The following is a 25,782-nucleotide window of genomic DNA, read 5'->3' as shown; positions in this document are numbered from 1 at the left end:
CTCCATATGGTATAACATTAGTGACAGTGTAAGGGCCCGACCACCTTGATCTTAATTTTCCATGGAAAAGTTTGAGCCTCGAGTCATATAACATGACTTTCTGCTTTACTTCGAACTCTCGCCTCTAAATATGTAGATCATGCCACTTTTTAGTGCGTTATTTGATAAACTTTGAGTTTTCATATGCTTCCATTCTGAATTCATCTAACTCATTGAGCTGCAATAAACACTTTTTCACCGACGGCCTTCAAATCCATGTTCAATTATTTTATAGCCCAGTATGCCTGGTGTTCTATTTTTAGTGGGAGGTGGCACGCTTTTTCCAAAAACCAGGTAGAATGGAGACTTGCCTATTGATGTCTTGAATGTTGTCCTATATGCCCACAATGCATCGTCCAACTTTTTAGACCAGTCTTTTCGGGAGGAATTCACTATGACCTCTAATATTCTCTTCAGCTGTTGATTGGACACTTCGACTTGCCTGTAGGTTTGTGGATGATATGGGGTTGCTACATGGTGTTTAACCCCATGTTTACTTAATAATTGCTCGAATTAGCAATTGCAAAAGTGTTTGCGCCCGTCACTGATTATTGCCCATGGTGTGCTATATCTGGTAAAGATGTATTTCTTCAAAAATCCAATTACCACTTTCGCATCGTTTGTTGGCAATGCAACTGCTTCCACCCATTTTGATACATAATCAACTGCGACCAGGATATATTGATTTGTAGATGATGGGGAAAACGATCCCATAAAGTCGATTTCTCATACGTCAAATATCTCGACTTCCAATATACTGTTTAGTGGCATTTCATTTCTTTTTTAGATGTTCCCAGTGCGTTGACATCTATCACATCTCTTAACAAACTCAAAGGCATCTCTGAACAATGTAGGCCAATAGAATCTTGACTGTAAGATCTTAGCGGCACCTTTGAAGCTCCTAGGTGCCCCGTATAGGCAGATTAATGACAATGCTCAAGAATTTCAGGTACTTCATCTTCAGGTATACACTTCCTCGCAATTTGATCAGCCCTCGCCTATAAAGAATAGGATCTTTCCAAAAATAATATTTCAGTTCGGTAAAGAACTTCTTCTACTGGTGACTTGAGTAATCTGGCGGTGGGATTGACTTAACCAAATAATTGACGATATCTGCATACCATAGTTCTTCTTCTACATTGAACATCTACTCATCTGGAAAAACTTCGTTGATTTCCACTGACAATTCTAGTTCTTCTTGTTCTAATCTCGATAGATGATTTGCCACCACATTTTCACTGCACTTCTTGTCCCTAATTTCAATGTCGAATTCTTACAACAGTAATACCCAATGGATTAATCTCGGCTTAGCATCCTTCTTTGTCATTAGATACTTCAATGCAGCATGATCTGTGTAGACTATGACCTTAGACCCCACGAGATATGATTTGAATTTGTCAAAGGCATAGACCACAGCCAAGAGCTCCTTCTCAGTAGTTGCGTAGTTGATCTAGGCATCATTCAATGTTCGGCTTGCATAATAAATCACATGGAAGATCTTGTTCTTTCCCTGTCCCAATACTGCACCTAAGGCATGATCACTGGCATCACACATTAATTCAAAAGACAACTCCCAATCAAGTCTATAATTACCAGCGCTAACGTGAGTTTCTCCTTCAAAGTGTTGAAAGCTATCAGACATTCCTCATTAAATTCAAAGGGCACGTCTTGCTGAGGGGCTTGATGATTCTTGAAAAATCCTTTTATGAATCTCCTGTAGAATACAACATGTCCCAAGAAGCTGTGAATCCCTTTAATTGATGTTGGTGGCGGTAGCATTGCAAAGGTCAAAAGGCATCCTACGGTATGCGAAAGTACCGTAAGAGCATGTGTATGTAGTTTACTCTTGATCGTCTGGTGTCACTGGTATCTAATTGTAACCTGAATATCTGTCGAGGAAGTAGTAATATGAGTGGCCTGCCAATCTCTCCAGCATTTGGTCTATAAACGGAAGCAAAAAGTGATCTTTCCTTGTTGCTGCATTAAGTTTGCGATAATCGATGCAAACCCTCCATCCTATAACTGTTCTGGTCGGTATCCGCTCATTCTTCTCATTGGACACTACCGTTATTCCTCCTTCCTTTGGCTTCATCGATCTGGGCTAGTCCATACACTATCTGATATTGGATAGATGATTCCAACATCTAGAAGTTTGAGTACCTCTGCGCTAACCACTTTCTTCATATTTGGGTTCAATTTTCATTGACTTTCTATGGTTGGCCGAAAATTCTCTTCTATGAGAATCTTATGCATGCACAGTGAAGGGTTAATCCCTTCGATATCGACTATGGTCCATCAAATTGCTGTCTTATTCTCCCTGAGTACTTTAAACAGTTTATCCTCTTCTACTTTGCTGACTGTGTTCAGGATGATCACTGGAAGTGTACAGGACTCCCCCAAGTATGCATATCTGAGATGAGGTGGTAGCTGCTTGAGTTCTAATTTTGGCGGCTGCTGAATGGATGGTAGTGGTTTTTTGGGTCATATCCCAAGCTCTTCAAAATGTCTTTTGCATGTGTACGGTGGGTTAGTGTCCAAAAATCTTGCACATGTTTCCATCTCCACTAAATCGAATTGCATTAACTGCGAATGTGCAATGTAAGCTTCATACGCATCTGATGGGTTATATAGCAAGAACGAGTCTTTAACCACCTTGTCAATCACATCGATCTGGAAACAGCTATCTATCTCTGTAGGTAGTTTCATTGCCTTGAAGACATTAAATTAAATCTGCTCTTCTCCCAGTCTCAAAATCAACTGCCCATTCTTAACGTCGATTAAGGCTCTTCTTGTTGCCAAAAATGGTCTGCCCAGTATCAATGGAATGTCTTTGTCCTCTTCCATGTCCAAGATTAGGAAATCTACAGGGAATATGAATTTTTCAACCTTGATAAGCATGTCCTTTATTATACCCCTGGGATGCGTCAATGACCGCTGTAGTAGCCTTAGCCTCTCCCAAGCCAAGTTTCCTGAAAACAGATAAAGGTATTAAGTTAATACTTTCACCAAGATCACAAAAAGCTTTATCAAAATAAACTTCACCAATCGTGCAAGGAACAGTAAAACTCCCTGGATCTTTCAATTTTGGTGGGAGCTTTTTCTGAATTCTGGCGTTACATTCCTCTGTTAGCATTACTGTCTCGTGGTCTCCTAGCTTGCGTTTATTTGATAGTATATCCTTCAGAAAATTTGCATAGCTAGGCATCTGGAATAGTGTATCGACGAGTGGGATGTTGATATGGAGTTTCTTGAAAACTTCGAGAAATTTCTTGTATTGTTGCTCTAACTTCTACTTCTTTAGCCTTTTTGAAAACGATATGGGAGGCGCATAAGGGTTAATGGTTGTTTTACCCTGTGTTTTGCTTAGTTTTTCAACTGGGGTAGATTCCTCCATCTGCTCATCATGCTCTATTGGTTCTTCTATCATTGGACATTTTGTTTCTTGATGTACACCTGACTTTTTACATGGATTTTTGGTAGTTGCTTTCCACTTCGAGTTGTAATTACCTTAGCATGCTCCTTCGGGTTTATCTTCGTGTTACTCAGTAAGCTGCCTGGTGCTCTGCCAGTCAAAGCAACTACCATCTATCTCATTTGAGTCTCTAAATTTTTTATTATTGCATTCTGGTCTTGAAGATTGGCTTCGATTTTCCTCATGAATTGATTGTTAGCTTCCATATACTGATTAGTCTTCTCCATGAATTTATCAAACATCTCTTCCAATTTAGGCTTTTTCTCTGGCCGCTAATATTGATCCTGCAGTTTATTCTGGTTTTGATTGCTCCAATAGAAGTTTGGGTGCTTTTTCCAACTCGAATTGTATGTTTTCCCATACGTGTTATTTTGCTACCACTGTCCCCATTGAGCAAAATCTACTTGCTCTACTCCTTATACCAAGATTGGACATTCTACTGTTATATATTCGGCTCCACATTCTTCACAACTAGCCTTCTTCGACTATGCTACGGTAGCTGATTGTGTCATATTCTCTACCTAGTGAAATAATGAATCAATCTTTGCTGACAAGGCGAAATAAACGTCCACTTCATAAACTCCCAAAGTCTTCCTCTGAACTGCTCGTTCCGATGTCCACATAGCTGAAGTCGTAGCCAAGTCTCGAAGAGTTTCAGTACCTCATCAATTGTCTTTGTGGATAGTGATCCGTTTGATAACGAGTCAATCATGCTTTTGAATGTTGGGTTATTGGACATGAAGTCCCTTACTAATTCCATGGTGCGGACACTTTCGCAGCATATTCTTGAACCTATTCCAGGCTTCATCGAAATTCTCCGATTCGCCTTGGCGAAAAATAGACATGTTGTGCTTGAGCTTCACAATCTTAGTAGGTGGGAAAAACTTAGTACAGAATTTCTGGGCTAAAACATTCCATATAGTGATGCTTGCGATTGGTTGCGAATCTAGCCATTCAATTGCCTTGTCGCGCAGTGTATATGGGAACAACCTTAATCTTATTGTATCGTCTGAGATTCCTTGATATCTAAAGTTTTGGCACATTTCCAGAAAATGAGAAAGATGATTATGTGGATTCTCTTCAGTCCTTCCATAGAATTGATGGCCATTTTGAAATAATTGTATCACATTAGTCTTCAGTTGGAAGTTCGACTGTCCAAACGGTAGATACACGATACTTGACTGGCTTTGAATTATCTGAGGGGTCATGAAATCTCCTACAAGCATAATTCCTTCATCCGCTACCCCTTCTTCATTGGCCTAAAAAATTGGATTATTCTGCACGTTAGCCATTTGTTGTTGCGCCTCTCTATTTTCTCGCTGCCTTCGATGTAAAGTTCATTCAATTTCTGGATTAGCTGGGATCAATTCTCCTTCAACGGACCTTAACATACAAATCTGCGAGAAAAGTCAAAATGAGTGCTTAGATGTTAGAATGAAATATTAAACAGAACAAATCAAAATGAAATTAAACAAAATGAAATAAAACACAACAAAATAACAGAAAATGTAAATATGGATGTTCGAATTAGTGCCAATATAAATAAAATTAAACGAATATTCAATCCCCAACAACGACGCCAAAAACTTGTTCACGAAATATTTCTTTCGACTTAAAATTACTGCAAGTGTACGATTCGTTAACAAGTATTAAAGTGGAATATTAAGTTCCGAGTATCATCCCACAGAGATTGAGTAGTTCAATTCTAACTATTGTAATCTTAACCGAAACAAATTTATCAAAACAGGAATTTATTCTTAGAAAAACCCTAATTTAGTAAAACTCTAATTTATGAAACCCTAATTATGCAAACGTGATAATTTGAATGAACTCAGTATGTAAAATGATATTTTAATGAATTAAAATGCAAATTATATGTTTAGAACGCAAATTGATTGTATTCAATGAAAATTAAAAGCAGTAGGATCACGAATTCCCATGCAATGATTAATCTTAACCCTAATTTCACAAAATGACAAGACGATTGAATTATTGATGAATCAATGCTCCTAATTTTATTCAACACACTCTCTCTCGAGATATATTTAACCTATTTTTATACACCACTGGCCTATATCTCTATGACAAATGCATATATAAGAATGCATGTGGTTTTATGAACATCTAAATATTCACGCAAAGCATAGGGGTATATTTCTATCCCCTATCGGACCCTACGACGATTTATACCTTCTCAAATTTATTTCTCTTCTCTCAAACAGATGAAATAAATCACCAAACATCACATAATTACGTGCACTTAATTATAGAAGAAAATTATTGTATATAAATCATTCAAATATTCAAATACGTGTTTATTGTCAAATTGCAAACTAGAAATTAAAGAAATCACATCATATGGTACATCGATCTCCTAGTACATGAAAACCTAGCCTATCATGGAGAAAATTATAGAATACATGATAAATTGAAGAAAAAGCATCATCGGGTTATGAATTTGCTTGAAATCTTGATGATCTTCGTGTAAATCCGTGTTACTTTGACTCCAAATCCTCTCCAAGATACGCTTTCTTGCCTCCCAATATGTTTTGCGCCGAAATATGACTGCTCTAGGTTTTTATATCGCGCCCCAATCGAATTCCAAAACAGTTATATCAAAAATAGGAAACTGCAGGATCGGTCCCTGATTTATGCCTATGCGACCGCATAGGCTTAACCTATGCGGATGCATAGGTTCTCCATCTTCCAAACGTTGATTTTGGTCCTTAAACTTTATTTTCCACATTCTTGACCTCATTTCTTCCTTCTTTTCGTTCCCTCTATCAATGTTAACCTCCAATTGGTACTTGGCTCGATTAAATCTTTGATTGCTCCTTTGGTTCATCTTTTGGATATTTGCATGTTAGTCCCTGAACTTCATTTTGGTTCGTTTCGGTCATTTTTGCTTCTTTTTCTCCTAAATTCTGTCATTCAATCACTATTCCCTACAATCCAACAATTAAACGAATTTAAGCCACATTTTAAATATTTTTCTCGTGATTTAGTCATGTTTGTGCATTAAATAAGTGCACAAAAATGCACTTATATATATATATATATGAGAGAGAGACATTATGTTGAGTATCAAATTATGCTAAACCTATTTTGAATCCTCCAAAAACAAAATGCTTATTATCTAAATGGTAATCAAACATTCAAATAATCAATATAAATGAAATCAATTACGTTTACATCATCCAATATTTTAAGTATTAAATCTAGCATGCAATACAAAAACAACAAATGTATTAATTCTTCATCACCCAAAACAAATAGTCACAAAGAGATAAAAGGAATTAATTTCGTGTTCCTTAAATTCCTTCAATTGAGTATTCAATTAATTTTAGATTTTCTTTTGCTTTGGATCTTCAATTTCAAGTCACAAATCTTCAATCTTTTGATGTTTGTTGCATTTTTTCTCTTACTAAACTTCTTTCTCACATTCTAATCTCTAGAATCATGAATTTTTAGCTCACAAATGTAGATTAAAACCGTGGCAAAATTTCTTTCTAAAACTGGTTAGAAACAAAATCTTTTGAAGAATTTGTACAATACGACGGCACGGTGTTCTTGGTTGCGTTCGCATGGTAACTTCAAATAGCTTACTACAAATTCAGTTCTTTCCCTTGTGACCACATTGCAGCATTCACTTTTATGTCCATTTGCAAGTTGGTCCTTGTTTTCAATTCCTTATGCGACTCAGGTTCTTTTTAAATGCAATTGCAGCCCTTTATCTCCAATTCAAAGTCACTTTGGTACAATCTTCTAGATTGTGCATTGAGCAAGTCCTTTATGCCTGATTTACATTTCTTTCCTCCAAAAGCTTGTCAAACATTGAGTTTTACCTAAACAAACAATGTTTACGCAAAATTAAGCAATAATCTTCTAGAAGTACTCCCAAATATCAACTTTTAACGACCTAAATAAGTTTTGAAATGACGCCTATTAGGTTCATCAGATTCAAGAATTACATCTAGAGAAATCTATAATAACATTGTCCTATAATTATACGACAGGTGCCAAAATGTACTGTATAGTACATGTGAAGAACAATTGAAGAATCCTTCAAAACTTGCATCTGTAATTAGATTAGAAATATATCAGTACAATTAACAGACTACAACGGATAACTGCCCTCTACAAGTTGAATTTTGGGATCCACTATGCTTAGCAAAATGAAATGCAGTGTGGAAAATAGTTTGATAAGTAATATGGTCATAAGCTAAGTTTGAGCTAGAGCACCTTTGAAGAGTATAAAAAGTAGCAACAAAGGACCATTTGGGAAGAGAAAGAACAAAATGCTATTTTTGACTGAAAACCAAATCTACCCAAATCAGGGCATCAGCCCACAATTTAAAGTGTGAAATTCATACAATGCTATGACTTTTTTCGCACAAGTTGATTTGTTTAGTCCTAGTGTGTTGAGTTGGAATAGAACTAAGTGCAACAGGGTTGAGATTTTTGCACCAAATCGATGAAATACTGATTTTCAAGATTCAAATTTCATGCAATAATCTAAGCAGCCAATGCATTTCTATTTTTTGTATTGGCTTAGTTGTGATATCCAATTCAGTGATACTCAAGGATAAAGTACGTTTCTTTTCAGAGCTTCATATGAAGAAATTTCCTTCAAGAAAAATACAAAACCCTAATGTAGACTAATAATCATCAAGAGGGGTACTTTTAAAATTGACCCAATCAAACCATCAAAATTCCACATTGACTTTCTAACAATTGAGTATTATCACAATGGCGTCTTGAACTTTAAAAGACAAAGGTGTCCTTAAGTATATTATACACTTGCAAAATGTTATTTTGTTTAAAAGACATTACTACCATTTTAATTAACAATTGAAAATCAAACACTTCCCATTTAAAATTTCAAAATCAGTTAATTTTTCTTATCTGTTTATTTCAATACAAATAAATACTCTCTCATCTTTCATCTACTTCAACCTTAAAGTCTTAAAAATTTATCGAAAGCTCAAAAATTTTTTTATATCAATCACTTCGAATCGGTAAGCATATTACGCATGTTTAATTTCATTTTTATTAAATTAGTGTGCATTTTAATTGTTTAATTTATTTTGACATAGATTAGTTAATGTAGATAATTTTTTTAAACATTAACAAGAAAAATTCATCTGCATTTTTTAGATGAAATAGATCTTTTCATAGCCAGACGACTGTTTAAACAGCTGCCCAGTTGTTAAGCAATCGACAAACAGAACCGGATGTTTAAACAATCAATTGTTTACAGTCAATTGTTTGTCGGATGTTCGTAAATTTTTTTTTTATTTTGATAAATTTAATTGCCACTAATTTTTTTCTTATTATTAAAAATTCTATTTTGTCATACAGATATGATTGTTGTCCCGATTTATTATTTTGGTGATTTCGAATTAAATAAAAAATATCAATGGGTAAGGAAAGGGACGAGTAATGTACGTGGTGATATCCCGATTTCCATAACATCAAGTATATCATATGCAGAAATATAAAATGATTTACAAAACAAGTTAAATGTCGATCTCTCTCAGTACGTTATGAAACTGAGATTTAAATTTAGCGAACATACATCCATTTCGATTCCATTTATGAGGATTGCTTCTGATGCCAAAGTGAATTATATATTTGAATTGAACAGAATACACACAACTCCTCTTTGAGTAGCTTTAGTGAGGAAGGATGTCGTCGAAGGTGAATAAAATGATTCGGATGGAGGGGATCACAATGCTAATGATTTTTGGAATACAATAGAGATAGCTCGTGAGAATGATGTGGTTATTCCAGAGACAGTTGTTCTTGATCGTGATCTCACTATTATGCACAAAATTTCTTCCCTAGTTCACAACAACGAGAATGAAAATGAATTTACAAATCAGGATTTGATTGCTTTATCTTGCCTAAGACATGAGCAGAGTGGGACCTGAGAGACTGGATCAAGTGGACCGTCCTCTAACTCTTCGTGTGTGGTCTCTGATGATGATGATTTGTATGTTGAGCAATTTGAAACAAAAAAAGATTTGTATGAAGCTGTGCACCTAATTGCATTGAAAATACAATTTTGAGTTTAAAGTGAAAAAATCAAATAAGTCATTATTGATGATTGTCTACGTCGATGACAGTTGCCGTTGGCATTTGCGAGTAATGAAGATGGACACGAATGAGTGTTTTGTAGTTCATTAGTATACACGGGAACATACTTGTGAAGTGAAAATTCGTCGAAATGATCACAGACACGCCCGAGCTTGGTTTATTCGTCGACAGATAATGGATAAATATCTGGACCCACAGACGATACACAAACCTTCGGACACCATTAGCAATGTACGTCGACAGTAGGGTGTGGTCATGAGCCACTAGAAAGCCTGAAAGGCCAAAGAATACACATGAGAGGATTTAATGGGCTTAGCAGAGGGAGCTATACTAAATTGGCCAGGTATAATATGGGGAGAACTAATCATGGCTCGACATTTTTTTTTTTTTTTAGACAGAAGGAGAGAGTTACTTCAAAAAAAAATTTCATAACTCTTGGAAAATGCATTTTGGGATTTCGAAATGTAATGCGACCTGTAATTCTAGTCTATAGTACAACTTTAAAAGCTAGATACCAAGGCATGTTAATTACTGCTACATGTCAAGGCGCCTAAATTTAAATTTACCCTCTTACATTCGGTATAGTTGATAGCTAGAATAATCAATTGATGCTTTAGTTCATTATAAAGTTGAGAAAAGTGATCGAGGAAGTCGAGGATCTCACCTTTGTAACTGATCGGGGATAATCTATGATAAATGGTATCGCTGAAATTTTTCTCAAGGCATATCATGGGTATTGTATGTACCATATACAAGAAAATCTAAAGACTAGGTATTGAGGCAAAGACATCGTTTCATTGTTCAGGAGAACGGCTGAAACTTACAGTGTTGAGGAGTGTAATAAGTTCATGATCAAAATGACCAGTAAATCAATCCCGACATGGGATTATCTAACAAAAAGGGGGATCGAACATTGGGCGCAATCACATTTTTCAAGACATAGATACAACATGAAGACGTTGAACAACGTGGAGTCTCTTAATGCATTGTTCAAAAAGGATCGAGAGTTGCTAATTCTCGTAATGATTGAGAACATTCGTAACAAGCTGTAATAGTGATTTCATGATCGACATACGGAATCACAGAGTTGAACGAGCGTGCTAATTCCGGCTCAAGAGGATAAACTCTTCAAATCTGCAGAAATTATGAGAAAGTTGAATGTGGAACCATTGGATGAGTTACACTTCTTCGTGAAATATGCATGTAACATGACATACATGATGGACTTGACTAATAACACATGTACTTGCAGTCGGTTTCAGTTTGAGAGTTTTTCATGTGAACATACAGTTGCGGTGACTATGTATCGAAACTTTGCAGGAAGAACGTTATGTAAATAAATAGTTATTTAATTTATTTATTTCAATTGCTAATTTTATTTGTTTTATTAATAATTACTTATCTGAAATTTTTAATGATTATTTTAATTGTTTATGTGTATTATTTGTTTAATATTTAATTTTAATTGTTTAATTAACATTTGATTTACTTGTTTATTTAAATATTTCATTAATTATTTTAGTTGGTTATGTATATTATTTATTTAATGTTTCATTACTTTATTTAATTATTTATTTTAATTACTTATTTTCAAAATATTACAATTATCTCATAATTTAAAAAAAAATCAACTTAAAATATTTACATAAATTTGACAATATTTACAATTACCTCATAATTACAAAAAAAATAATATTTACGAATCACAATTAATTTTGTATAAACCTCATGCTAACTTATTCCTCCAAATTTGCATCTACGATTGGTTGATTCCATCAACTTTATGTTTGATACTAAAAAATTCAATGTATTTTATGGCGAACATGCCGCAATTGCCTTGTAATTGAACAATAATTGCTAGCTCGGTACCGTGTAGCTAAAAACTAATTTATAATTTTTTAAAAAAAAAATTACAATATTAGACAATAGCAAACGTTTTTCCTTGAGTTTTGCATCTAGAAGAAGTAAAATTACGTTGTTAGTCAAAGCAATACGATCCCCAAATTGGACACTTTGAAGTTATTCAACTTCGTATTTGTATCTAATTGACCATAGGAACACTATTAGACAAGACAATGAAGTCTGCTCCTACGGTCTACCTAATGTCTGAAGGCTAATGGTGTCCATCATATGTGCTTTGTACTGACACAGCGAAAAGAACTATTATCGAGTATCAAAACAGTCTTTTTAAGATTTTTTCATAGCGCCATTCACACTTTCTTTTTCTCGGTTAGATAGTCTACAAAAAGTTACAGCCTATGTTTGAACCACATTCTAGGCCAAAAAAAAAAATGTATTATTCATGTCAAGTCAATAAAAAATATGTAGTTAAAAAATAAAGAAAAATTTTAAATTTGCGTGTATATTATTTTATTGAAGAATGTGATTGAAATGATATCAAATTACTGTTGAAAAATGTATTTTTATGAAAATAATGTGGCTCAAACAAGATTAAAATTGACATAACTTATTTAATCTATTGTTCTCTTTTAATCAACAAGAAATGTGAACATGCAGAATAATAGATTGAAAATAACATTTTCCCACTAATTTCCAGGCAGTTTCGTCTCATATTCATTTGAGAAAGGGAACTTATTTGTTTGTAATGCAGTCAAATTGGTGCATTCACACTTTATTTTTGTCTATGCTAGATAGTCTACAAAAAGTGATAGTAAAATTCACATTTGTTGAAAATGAGGATTCTTGCTAAGCATTCATGACTGAATGGTTAAAGTGTTCAACTCACAATTGGCGAATTTGTAGGTTCAATTTCCATTGAATACACACCAATCAACACACAGTATCTAACAATTCAAGTAGAAAATTATATAACATAATCCGCAAAATTAAAGTAATTATATTCACAATATATTTTTTATTTGTTACATTACATTTTAATTTTATTTAAGATCCCCATTTTTTACTTCTTGTAATTATTATGTCCTTAACTTTATTTTTGACACATTTTTATTTTCAATATTTTATTAATTAGCACGTCTCACATTGTAAAATGGTTTCTGTCAAACAAGTCCTTTAGGAAGCATAAAATATCTAATTTTTCAATCACATTAAAAAATGTGACAAAACATTTTCCCCTCATTTTAACCCCAAAAAATTGAATAAAAAAATTGAAACCATCGTCAAAGACAAAGATTTGCTAATTAATAAAATGTTGAACATAAAAAATTCACAAAAAAAGAAGTATAGACAAAAGTTTTACGATGAATAAAGATTTATGACCTTAGGTGAAATTAAAATGTGATGCTACTAATAAAAATTATAGTATGCATATACTTCCTCGCAAAATTAGCATTTTTCTTGGTTTCAACAAGCAGAGGCCCCACAAACATTGTCTCTCTCATTTTGGACATGACTTTACTTTTAATTACTAATACCCCATAGACATTTCAACTCAACTTTCCACTGTACGTGAATTGGACAGGTTATGTCCAAATTAAAGTAGAATACAAGATTAGCAGCCGGGTAATCAGCATTTGAGATTATTTGGGATATTTTTTTATAATACGTGCTATACCACAAAATAACATGGCAGTAGAATGTAGCTAAGCTTAAAAAGGTTATTTTTTATTTTTTTATTTTTATCAAACATGATCAAATAAACCCGTCTAAAAGATTAAATTGTCTCAGCACATACAGTATGAAAAATTACTTAAAACTTGGTTTTAGGTTTCCAGACATTTGTTGATCTCCAACTTGGCCAAGTTAAAATGGGCTTCCATCTTGGGACTGATGGCTAGACAGAAATACTAACACTTCCTCACTGTACATCAGAACAGGCAACTCACAGAAGACTCACTGCATACTAAGCAGTAAATCATATTTGTCACAGTAGGAAAACATCTTCTTGAATTGAAATTTGAAACGATTAAGCAACGAGAAATTCATCGTTTCTTATTCATACCGGAAATATTGCCAGTTGATATGCCATTGCCATTGCCATTGCCAAGTCCACAACCCGAAGACTCCTTTTGTCCAGCATTCTGATTCCCCAAACATTGTAGATTGTCGAATTCACAATCATTGATGAATTGATTGTTCAATAATGCGCCCTCTGATCCCGGTTGAAGACAATAAAGCTCATCATTACATTGAATATTGCAAGGATTCGTCACATAAGCACCTTGAAGATTTGTATTAACAGGTTTCTGGTAAGGGAAAGATCCAATCTCGCCCTCGATTCTTCCTCTAATGTCAACAAGCAAGCACTTGAGTCGAGCAATCTCTGCCTCCAGTACAGCTTGGCCCTGCACCCTCTTGATTAACTGTGAATTCAAAGCTCTCAATCGAACAACTTCATCCTCCAACGATGCAGTCCTTGCCTTCTTCTTCTCCCGGTATTTGCGTACAGCTTCACGATTACCCAAAGGCCGTTTCTTTCCTTTCTTCTCTGTGGATTCAGCCGTATCATCAGTTGGGGTCTGATCATCACTCTGGGTTGGCATAATCTTCGTGTGGACATGATAACAAGTGTGCGTGTGGGAATTATCGGGGCCCGAAGTGTTACACGTGTGGGCATGAGTGCAGGCTTGTGTCTTGTTGAGAAACTCTTCAATGCCGTCCATTGAGCAACTGCTCGGAAGATCAATCAAATCCGAACACGAATACAAGGGTTGATTCGACAATTCAAGCTCCCCATCGTCCATTTCAAACTAATTAAATTAAACCAATAACGTTATGAATTTATAGTGTAATAGCAATCAGAAATAACTTCTACAGCAAACCAAATCAAAATTCGCAATCTAATCTCATTCAGAAGCCGCAATTCTTCCCTATGACGGTAATTTAGCCAATAAAAATAAAAAATAAAAATACGGAGATAAACCAATTAGCAAAAATTTGATGGCGAAACAATTGTAAATTGATCAAAACTTGCAAGAAACAGGAACAACAGGCCACGATACCATTTTAAGCTTTCCCCTCTCTGTTGTTCTGGTTCAAGGAGAAACGGCGAAACCCGAAAATAGCTAGATGGAGAATATAATTAAAGTAAAACAACTAACCCTAATTTTTTATATATAATCACAGAGAAGAGCAAAATAGATGATAGCATTAATAATAATAATAATAATAATAATAATAATAATAATAATAATACCCACCTTAAAGTAATTGATCCAATCCAGCCACAGAATTTACTATCAAGATTGAATCTTGCAAACACAAAATGAAGATGCAGTGGAGGGGCAATTGATTCTAATCAGAGAATGGAAACCCTAGAAAATGTTATAAGGGATTGGAAAATGCATTATACATGCGACATTTAATGGAGGAAATAAAAGGGCAAACAGGGGACAACGAATGAGAGTCGAGCAGATACAGATGAAAGAAAGGGTCCCTATGCCGAAAACTAGAATATTATTCATCAAAATGTAAATGTAACAAAACCGAAAGAATTTAATAATACAATTCATTCCATACATCGTGGGACCGTCACTCAAATCATGATTCTTTTGAAAATTTTGAGTAAAACATTTTATGCAAATATGATAAAATCGCTCACTCATATTACGATATTTCATATCCTAAATTACTCAAACCATGACACATGTTTATTGATTTTGTCCATGCACTCAATTTCTCTCTTAAAAGAGTCTGCGACGAAAGTGTCGTGATTTGAATAGATAATTTTATCACCTGCATATAGGATAATTCCACTAAGTATTTTTCTATTCACCAGTCTAGAGATGACAGCGGACAATAAATCAAGATCCCGCTGACATCTAAAGTGATAATGTGTCATCCAAAGAGGTGATGATCACAATTAATGGAGAATACCATTGTTCATAAGGATTCAAGGGGTTGATATTGAAATGTAGTGAATTATTGATAGGGGAGAGGCGAAGGCATAGTTTATTAACGTCATTGTAGCATGATAAAAATATTTGTTCAACTTGATACATGCTTTAACGATCTAGTTTTTATATTCAAGCCGTTAACTTATGGAATATCCACTTTGGAAAAGTTTTAGTTCATCTTTTCCTCTCATGACTTTTTATCGTGTCCCTAAAATTCGAACCTATGATTCAATTTAAATCTCTCGTAAGGAAATGGCATAGGATAGAAAGTCATGAGGTATATGTTGCGTTTAAACTCTTCGAATGTTGATAGTGTGTAAGTTAACAATTTGGTATAGAGACTGGTTTGTTACAAAAAAAACGTGCATTTTTTTATAATGACTCAATCTATATGCTCAAATCTTTGACTTACGTATTGTTCGCTTTGGGAGAGTCTAAGTCAATCTCACCTCTCACGAATTTTTATCGCGTACCCAGGAATCGAACCCTTAACATTTCTTTTAAGAGTAACATAAATTGAATTATGGTATCACAAGCGACTTGGCAGTTATGTCCAAACCGCTAATTTATGTAATAGTTGCCAAAGGATAGCTTGAGCCCATCTTAACCTTGACGGATTTTTTCGTGTCCCCAAGATTCTTATTTAAGTGAAAGGTTATGAGTTCGAATCATATGGATGCCACATAATTCGTGAAGGGTAAGATGAGTTTAATCTCTCCTAGAACGAACAGTACGTAATTTAATAATTTGAGCACAGAAACTAAGTCGTTACGCTCGTAGGCCCCGTCCCAAATAGGATGAGGATTAATCGCTTAATCGATTAAATGAGGTGAGGGTAGGGTAATGGTTATTGCCTCGAAGCGGGTACGGAAAACATGATCCCCACCTAGCTACCGCTCCACTTCAAATTCAAATTCAAATTCAAATTTTTTATCAAATAAAAAAAGTTATCGTTATTTATAAAGAGAACGTGGGTTGTTTTATAACAAATTGAAACAAAAAAAAAAAAAAAAAAAATTCACTAATTAAGGATATAAAATAATTAAGAAAAAAAAAATGAACCAGACAAATAACAAGCAAAGCCACGTCCATACCTTCCGCGCCCCAAACCCAAGTATGGTGGTGGGACAATATGACAAAAATATCTGACCAGAAGGAGGACAGGAATGATCGATACGTCTTATGCTCGAATTGTTGCCATCCCTACCTTGAGCTCATTAACACAAATTTAAATTTTTATATGAAATCGATATATTTTCAATAATTTATAGCAAATCATATGATGCTGCCTTGAATGGGAATCGTTTATTTGCAAGGAAAAAAAGAATTGAAATTGCGTTACAATAATAATTGTGGGAACGCGAGAGGTTTGATTTGGTATTAATTCATTGATTCATATAATTACGGATTTCACTTTAATGGAAAATTTGCACTTTTCATCCCTAACTTTTGTGAAATGTAATAAATTCACTTTCAAGTTTATTTTTTATTTTTTAGAATAATTCGTCTTTAACATTTCAATAACGTAACAAAATTCGTTATTTCCTCCATTTTGGCCAAATAATGCTCTTAAAAAATAAAAATAAATATAAATATAAAAGGAAGTATAAAAAAATTATTTTGTAAATGGGGTTACATAACTTTTCAAAAGTACAAATAAATTACACTTAAAATAATTAAATACATATTAACACGTAAAATTCTTGTTTATTGTGGCTTCAATTTTTATAAAACTTTAAATAAAAGCCAAAAATCAATTTTAACCATACAATTCATAGGACCACAACTTTTCACCATATATTTCGGCCTTATTTGAGTCTCATTATTTTCTCATTAAAATGAAAAATATGATCGTTATCCATCATATCAAATCACCATATTTGACTTTTTATCTGCTGTGTAAAGTCCATAACAGCTATATTTTTCATTCTCGTTTTTACAATAATGTAGGTCAAATGAGGGCTTCATTCATTTTCTTCTTTTATGTTTATTTATTAAAAATCTGATTTTAATCTTCACCAAACAGTGACAAAAAGAATAAAAAATGAAGATTATAAAATTTTCATGGATTATTCTACTTCAACATAATGGACACCATTGAACCCCAAGTATCACTCAATTTTCATCTTCCCCAAGTAAGCTCAACCATCCAGCCCGCCAGTTAACTCGTCCATCCTACTAATCCTAATTCACCTCATCAAACATCACGTCCACAAGTCATCACGTCCACCCACTACCTTATAAAAATTTAATTAAAAATAGTTATTTCAACTAGCATGACAAATGACATGAAAATTGATAATTAAATATCTATGGTCTTCCTAGGACAATGATATTTTTGATTAGGTACGCACACGTTAACGCGTAGACGACATATATGTTCCATCTCTTTGGTGGCCGTTATCCTAGGACCTCTATCTATAACGTAAAATTTTCTTTATTTTATTTATTTATTTATTTATTTTTGATACCCAGGTAAAATTTTCTTTATTGTCCGGCAAAGGGAAAACTACTATATTTAACCCTCATTTGGTACCAATTTTTTTCCCCAAAAAATTAATTTTTTTATCGTTATTTCACTATTTCAGTCGTCATTTTAATTTCTTCACTTACATGGGGAACCCACTTTTCTTTATAGTGGTCAAAAAATAATTCTCATAATCACTATTGAACAGACTATTAGTAAGAATTAAAATTTAAGTTTATGTTTGGTGGGGATTAAAATTAAATTTTGAATAGATTAGATTTTGATTTAAAAAAAAAAAATTTGAAATGTGTGGTTGAACAGTTGTGGGAACTCATGAAAGGTGTGACTTATATTAATTGGTGGACTTTGACTTAGATTAAAATTTGATTTAAATCAATACCAAGCGTGGGCTAAACTTTAATTTAAGTTAACATCATATTTCATTAGATTTATAACTTTTCAACTGTACATTTCATCATTCTGATCAAAAGTTACTAAAAAACTGATTTTAATCCTTACTAAACAATAATAGGTTAAAACATTTCTTGCTGAGCAATTAACCACACTACCCAGTTCCAATACACATGTTTTGAAAACTAAGAGAGCCTCATATTCTAAACAAATATTTTGTTTTTAAAATATATTTTTTATCATACATCTTCCAATAAAATAATTTTTCACGTAAATTTAAAATTTTTCATATTTTTTAACCACATTTTCTACAAAAAGATAACTATTATAAAATTTCTTTTTCACCAAAATGCAACTCGAGGCTACATGCTAGCCCAGTAGTAAATACAGTGCCTATTTATCCTATTTGTATCTAAGCTGTGACGTCAAGCGAAGAATTTGAGAACTTATTTGGTACAGCTTAAAAATCGATTAAAATCAATTTTTTGACCGTTATTTCATTATTCCAGTCGTCATTTTTGAATTTTTCTCTTACAGGTAGGACTCATTTTACATCTAACGGTCAAAAAATCAATTATTAAATCCCTACCAAACAAGCACTGAGACTTAAAAGCCAGAACTTAAAGGGTGAAACCACCTAAAACAATGATTTCAAAAGTCTAAGGGCTTGTTTGGGAGCGATTTTTTCATCCAAAAAATTGATTTTTTGATCGTTATTTCACTATTCCAGTCGTCATATTTGACTTCTTCTCTCACAGGTGAATCCCACTTTTCTTCTAACGGTCAAAAAATCAATTCTCAAAATTACTCCCAAACAGGCTCTAAGTCTCTGACCCGCGTTCTTTCCCAAAAAATACATTTTTAAACAATTATTTGACATTATTTCATTATACATTCTTTAATATAATATTATTATATTTATATTCAAAATTTTTTTTATTTTTACATCACATATTTTTTATCAATACATTATTCAAAAATACATTCCGACTCATGGGCATACGCGCATCAAGAAGAGCCAAGATGTCTCTTTGTACATGGATGACAAAACCGCCTAAAGCAGCTTATAATTTTAAGATAATCAGACAGTTTTGCAAGAATTATATAACGCAAGACACGCATAGGATTGGCCTGATATTTTTTATGCTTAGTCAAACTTTAAAAGATAAGTTCTCAAATTGAAGTGGATATTTAAAATTTTATCTTCATAACAATTTTTAAAAACTAAATCTATAAATCCATATCCCAATAATATAATGACAAATAAATGTAATATTAAAATATTTCTATTCTAATATATTTTTAATATTAAAATATTTCTATTCTAATATATTTTTATGTTTTGAAAGATGAATTAGATAGTATTAAGTTTGTTAAAACCATATTAAGTAATATTTATAGCTTTACATATAGTGTCTTTATTGTGTAAATAGAGATGCAATATCTTAAATATGTTGTAACTTAAGTTTTAATAAGTTTTAAGTTTCAAAATTAAAAGTAATTTTAATTTTCAGTTTTCAATTTACATTTTAATACAAATTTGCAACTCATAATTCAGATTGTAACTTATACTGATTTATTTTTATGAACATGGAGTTTGAATTTTTCCTATAAAAGGAAATGATTTTCATGGGTTTAACAATAACATGAAAAGGATAATTTCATAGAAATACTCTCAACACTTATATATTATTTTCTACAATTTTGACAACTTGATAAGGGTTCATTCACTTATCTTCTTATGGTCGTACTCATAGCAAGAAAATCGGTTGTAAGCCATATGAATTTTATCTTGGAACCGTGTAGTGCTAAAAGAACCTGCACAAAGGGAAGACAACACGACTTTAGGATAGCGTCTTCGACATGACTCCCGATACTTGGTTTCTAAATCTCCTCTCTATTTTATGTTATATTAATATTGAATTATAATGTTTATATTGTCATCACATTGTTGTGTTTATGCAATTTTAATTATGTTATTTATATTTATCAGTTGATGTATTTATCTATACACAAATTACCCTGTTTTCTCAACAATTTAAAGTCGTGTTGAGGTGATTTTCTTGTAGATTAAATAAGGTGTGATCATCAAATCTTGATTTAATGTGTAGAATCCCGAATTTTTCTTAGTTAATTCGCATATATTTTGTTTGCCATTTAATAGGAACTGAATATGTTAATTATTAATAATTATAAAATCTAATTAAGAGATAATTGATTAAAAAACATAATCATAGCTTACAGATTTTGGTCAAAGCAAATCATGTGGAATTTGAATTCTTTAATTGACTTTAATATTAGAATAAAATATGATTATGCATGCAATTCATCCATTTTTTCACGTGTGCATGAATTATGCAATCACGATGTCTTTTTAAGGCAAAACCAATATCTAAAGCTCCTAATAGGATGGCATCAAAAGAATTATGGGATTTGAAGATAAAACTACAAGAATTATTGGATAAGTGTTTCATTTGGCCTAGTGTATCCCCATGGGGAGCGCCAGTATTATTTGTTAAAAAGAAAGATGTGTCAATGAGGATATGTATTGATTATAGAGATATTAGTCATTTGACTATAAAGAACAAATATCCACTCCCAAGAATAGAATATCTTTTTGATCAATCGAAGGGTGCAAATGTGTTCTCAAAAATAGATTTGAGATCAGGTTATCACCAACTAAAGATAAAGGATTGTGATATCCCTAAAACAACGTTTAGAACACGGTATGGGCACTATGAGTTCACAGTGATGCCATTTAGATTAACCAATGCACAGTTGTGTTCATGGACTTAATGAACCGAGTTTGTCATCCATGCCTAGATCAATTTGTTATAGTCTTCATCGACGATATATTGGTATACTTAAAAGATAAGCAGCAACATGAAGTACAGTTAAGAATGGTATTGAACACCCTTCGAAATGAGAAGTTGTACGCCAAATCCAAAAAATGTGAATTTTGGTTAGATCGTATTGACTTCCTTGGTCATGTGGTTACTGTGTAAGGAATTGAGGTAGACCCAACTAAAGTTGAAGCTGCAACAAATTGGGCTACACCGACCAATGTAGGTGAAGTTCGTAGTTTTTTAGTGTAGTTGGTTATTATCGGAGATTTATTGAAGGATTTTCTAAGATAGCTGGTCCACTGACACATTTGACTAGAAAGGGAGTGAAGTTTCAATGGTCTAATAAGTGAGAAAGTAGTTTTTAAGAACTGAAATAGAGATTAGTCTCAATGCTAGTACTGACTATACCAGAAAGTTTGGAAGGATATGATATACACACTGATACTTCTAAACAAGGTTTGGGATGTGTGTTGATGCAATATGGAAAGGTTGTAGCCTATGCCTCTAGACAATTGAAATCATACGAACAGAATTACCCAACGCATGACTTAGAACTCGCAGCAGTAGTTCACATACTAAAAATATGGCGTCACTATCTCTATGGCAGTAAATGTGAGATATACACCAATCACAAAAGTCTCAAATACCTCTTTACTAAAAAAGAGTTAATTAGGAGACAAAGGAGATGTCTAGAGTTGGTTAAAGACTGTGACTGCACCATTCTTTACCACCTAGGTAAAGCCAACGTAGTTGCTAATGTTTGAGTAGAAAGATAACTGGAAAGTTGACAGTTCCAAAACAGTTAGTTAAAGAATTTGAAAATTTGAGGCTGGAGGTAGGTGTACCTTCTATATAGAAAACAACTATTGTTGCAGCTCTAATGATTAAATCCACTCTTAGAGAACAAATTAGAGAAGCCCAATAGAATGACCCATTTTTGTGTAAAATCATGGTTGGAGTTGGGACCGATAAGCAAAAAGGATTTGCGATAACTGATGATAAGGTACTTATGTATAAAGACAGAATATGTGTTCCTAAAGATAAGGGATTAAGGAAAGAAATTCTCAAAGAAGCACACTCTACCATTTATACAGTACATCCAAGCAGTACAAAAATGTTTCAAGACCTTCGAAATACATTTTGGTGGAGAAATATGAAAAGAGAAATAGGACTTTTTGTAAGTAAATGTATGACCTTTCAGCAAGTAAAAGCTGAACATTAGAGACCTTCAGGGTTGCTTAGACCACTAGATATACCGGAGTAGAAATGGGAACACATTACCATGGATTTCGTGGTAGGATTTTTGCGATCGGCTAAAGAGAACAATGCTGTCTGGGTAATAGTAGATCGTTTTACAAAGTGAGCCCATTTTCTTCCGGTTAAGATGACATTTACCATGGAACAATATGCACAGGTTTATGTCAAAGAAATAGTTAGGTTACATGGGGTTCATGTTTCTATTATATTTTCAGATAGAGACCCGAGATATTCGTCAAAATTTTGGCAAAGTCTACAAAATGTTATGGGAAAAAAACTGAAATTTAGTACTGCATATCACCCACAAACTGATGGACAATTCGAAAGGACGATTCAGATACTCGAAGATATGTTAAGAGCTTGTGTACTAGATCCCGGTGGTAGCTGGGAATCACACTTGGCTTTAGTTAATTTGCCTATAGCAATAGTTTTCAAGCAACTATAGGCATGGCACCTTATGAGGCACTATATGGTAGGAAGTACAGATCACTATCTACTGGGATGAGGTTGGAGAAAGAAAGATTGTTGGACCTGAGATCATAGATTGAACCATACAGGCTATGGAAAAGATTCGAGACAAAATTAAGATTGCTCAAGACAGGCAGAAAAGTTATGCCGATAGAAGAAGAAAATATCTCAAGTTCTAAATTGGTGACAAAGTATTTCTGAAAGTAGCTCCAATAAAGGAAGTACTTAGATTTGGAAAGAAATGAAAATTGAGACCAAGATTCATTGGACCATTCAATGTATTAGAAAGAATTAGAGATGTGGCATATAGACTGGCACTGCCACCAGAACTTTTAGTAGTACATAATGTTTTTCACGTATCAACGTTGCGAAGATACTTACAGGATCTTAGTCATGGATCAACCATCAAAATTTAGATGTAAAACATGATTTAACCTATGGAGAAATGTCATTGAGGATATATTAGAAAGAAAGATTCATGTACTGAGAAATAAGGACATTCCCTTAATCAAGGTCCTATGGTGTAACCATGAAATGGGAAAAGCAACTTGGGAAAAGGAAGATGAGATGAAAATCAAGTATCCCAAACTTTTCAACTAATCTAAGGCAAATTTCAAGGAAGAAATTATTTTAAGGAGTGTAGGTTGTAGAATCCCGAATTTTTCTTAGTTAATTTGCATATATTTTATTTGCCATTTAACAGTTATTAATAATTATACAATCTAATTAAGAGATAATTGATTAAAAAATGTAATCATAGCTTACAGATTTTGGTCAAAGCAAATCATGTGGAATATGATTATGTATGCAATTCATTCATTTTTTTCACGTGTGCATGAATTATGCAATCACGATGTCTTCTAATTGGACCAATTTCTAGGATGATTGAATGGTATTTAAAACCCCACTAACGTGATTAACTCTAACGTGTTTACACTACACCACATTTTGGTCTACTATATATATGCCATCAAACCTTAAGGCATTATGTAATACACTCATCCTACAATATATTTTCGTACTTGTCCATTCTCTATCCCTCTCTAAATTCTTCTCTTTATTACAGTAAACCTAAAACATTCTAGTATTCTACTATATTTTTACCCTTCATTCATTTTCATAAATGGCTAAGTGCTAAGACGAAATTCTGGGAGAAATCATGATACATTTTAAGGCACAATTTAGCCTTCACGTAATTTTACAACACTTGCTAAAATTATCATTTATCATGGCGTGATAATTCCCATTTTATGTTGGTAAGAGAATTTATGCATAATTTCATGTTTGATTTGAATGTGGAGTAACAAGTATCTTATTGAGTATAATTCGTTATACTCATCCCCCTTTATATAAAAAATTTCAGGTAAATACTAGTATGCTGAACGGCGATGGATGGATATGCTATAGGACCAATGGGTCATTGTCGTAAAGTACTTTAATTTTTAGAAATACTAGAATTTTTAATAATATTTGATTATTTTTCTGACTCAATTATGAGTACATTATAATTTTCAAATTAGTTCTAAATTTTATTGTTTGTTAGAACCACTTTTGATAATGTTTGATGAAGGATATGATTTCAAAACGTTCCGCATATTTTATTAAATTTAATTTATCTTTTGTTAAATATTATTCATTTTTTTCTGAATATCTCGTTATATTAAAATTATTTATTTCAAGCACTTTCATAAATTCATGTTTCGTAACGCGTCGGGTTGCTAGAATTTGGGGCGTTACATAATGTATGTTATCGCATTATATTTTATTAATATCAATTGAAGCATATTAAAAATGAAATATGTATATGATCCTAAGTAATTGGAAGTCATGGTCAGAAGTATCAATTTATTTCCCTCACGAGTGTTCCTCAATATTTGGAGGTAAGCTATGATATTAGTCTATATTAAATCTTTGCTCTTTTACAGTTTTTGCCTGTAACTGCAATGTTTATGTTTACTAATTTTGCTAAAACTATTAGACTTATTATTTGAGTAGTAATAAATATTATATGCTCTCCAAAAACTTATGAATTACATTCACTTTAACTTCTAAAAAAAGCATTTAGCAAAGTTTTTACAAAATTGGAAGCATGACATGGATATTGAGAGAAGGTCTTATCAAGAAATTGCACATGTGCACAACACGAATTATAAATACTTACAGAAATTCTTGTTCTCAATACAGGAATATATCATTCTATCATCAGAAGCCATGGAATTATTTTTGTCCATAGATGATGCATCGAAGATCTCTTCGCATGCTACTATGCTTTTACAATTTCTTGACAAAAATTTCTTTTCCTATTTCTTTTTGAAAGCTTAATTAACTAATGATATTACATAAGAAAATTTCCCCTTTATTTTGAAAAATATGTGCATGTCTTGTTAAGAATTTAAAGGGCAAGTGACCATTTGTGTGTGTGTATTATTATTTCATCTGTATTAAATTAAATATTGAAATCTTTATATTGATTTTATGGAAATTCCATGATTTTATTTTAAACAAATGGTTTAAAGATTTAAGTTTCAATATTGTGCTCATTTAATATTGTAAAAGAGGTATAATTTCAAAATTAATCTCCATAATTTTATTTATAGCCAAGAGTAACCCTTGTGATTAATAGTGATTTTATTATACTGAAATTTGTAACTTATAAAAACTTTCGACTTTCAAAATTATAGTTTTTATTGTTTTAAATTTCAGTTTCAAGTTTTATTTAATACAAAACTTAAACAATAGGATGTAGGTTATGTATGGATTAATTTTCATTATTGTAGATGATTGTTGTAACTTAAGATTTAAATTTTTGAAACTTGAAATTGTTTTTAAGAGTGATAAATCCAGAAACTTTACTTGTTTTGGGGTCTCTTGTTTTTGAAGTCACAACCGAGAATAATGCAAGAAAAT

General features: G+C 32.9%; 2 protein-coding genes across 2 annotated transcripts; both read right to left on the bottom strand.

Moving 5' to 3' along the window:
- Window positions 1-4,032: 4,032 nt before the first annotated feature.
- LOC111392023 lies at window positions 4,033-4,737 on the bottom strand. The gene is made up of 2 exons (XM_023017312.1): window positions 4,281-4,737; window positions 4,033-4,136 (listed from the first exon to the last, which is right to left on the bottom strand). Exons 1-2 carry the CDS (start codon window positions 4,735-4,737, stop codon window positions 4,033-4,035), a joined length of 561 nt encoding a protein of 186 aa, XP_022873080.1.
- An 8,482-nt stretch (window positions 4,738-13,219) lies between these two features.
- LOC111392026 (basic leucine zipper 19-like) lies at window positions 13,220-14,958 on the bottom strand. The gene is made up of 2 exons (XM_023017314.1): window positions 14,731-14,958; window positions 13,220-14,280 (listed from the first exon to the last, which is right to left on the bottom strand). Exon 2 carries the CDS (start codon window positions 14,272-14,274, stop codon window positions 13,513-13,515), a length of 762 nt encoding a protein of 253 aa, XP_022873082.1. The 5' UTR covers window positions 14,275-14,280; window positions 14,731-14,958; the 3' UTR covers window positions 13,220-13,512.
- Window positions 14,959-25,782: the final 10,824 nt, after the last annotated feature.

This window comes from Olea europaea, unplaced genomic scaffold (genome assembly GCF_002742605.1).
Source record: "Olea europaea var. sylvestris unplaced genomic scaffold, O_europaea_v1 scaffold870, whole genome shotgun sequence".
Taxonomy (NCBI): Eukaryota; Viridiplantae; Streptophyta; class Magnoliopsida; order Lamiales; family Oleaceae; genus Olea; species Olea europaea.
This window is presented reverse-complemented; position numbering and strand designations above follow the sequence as displayed.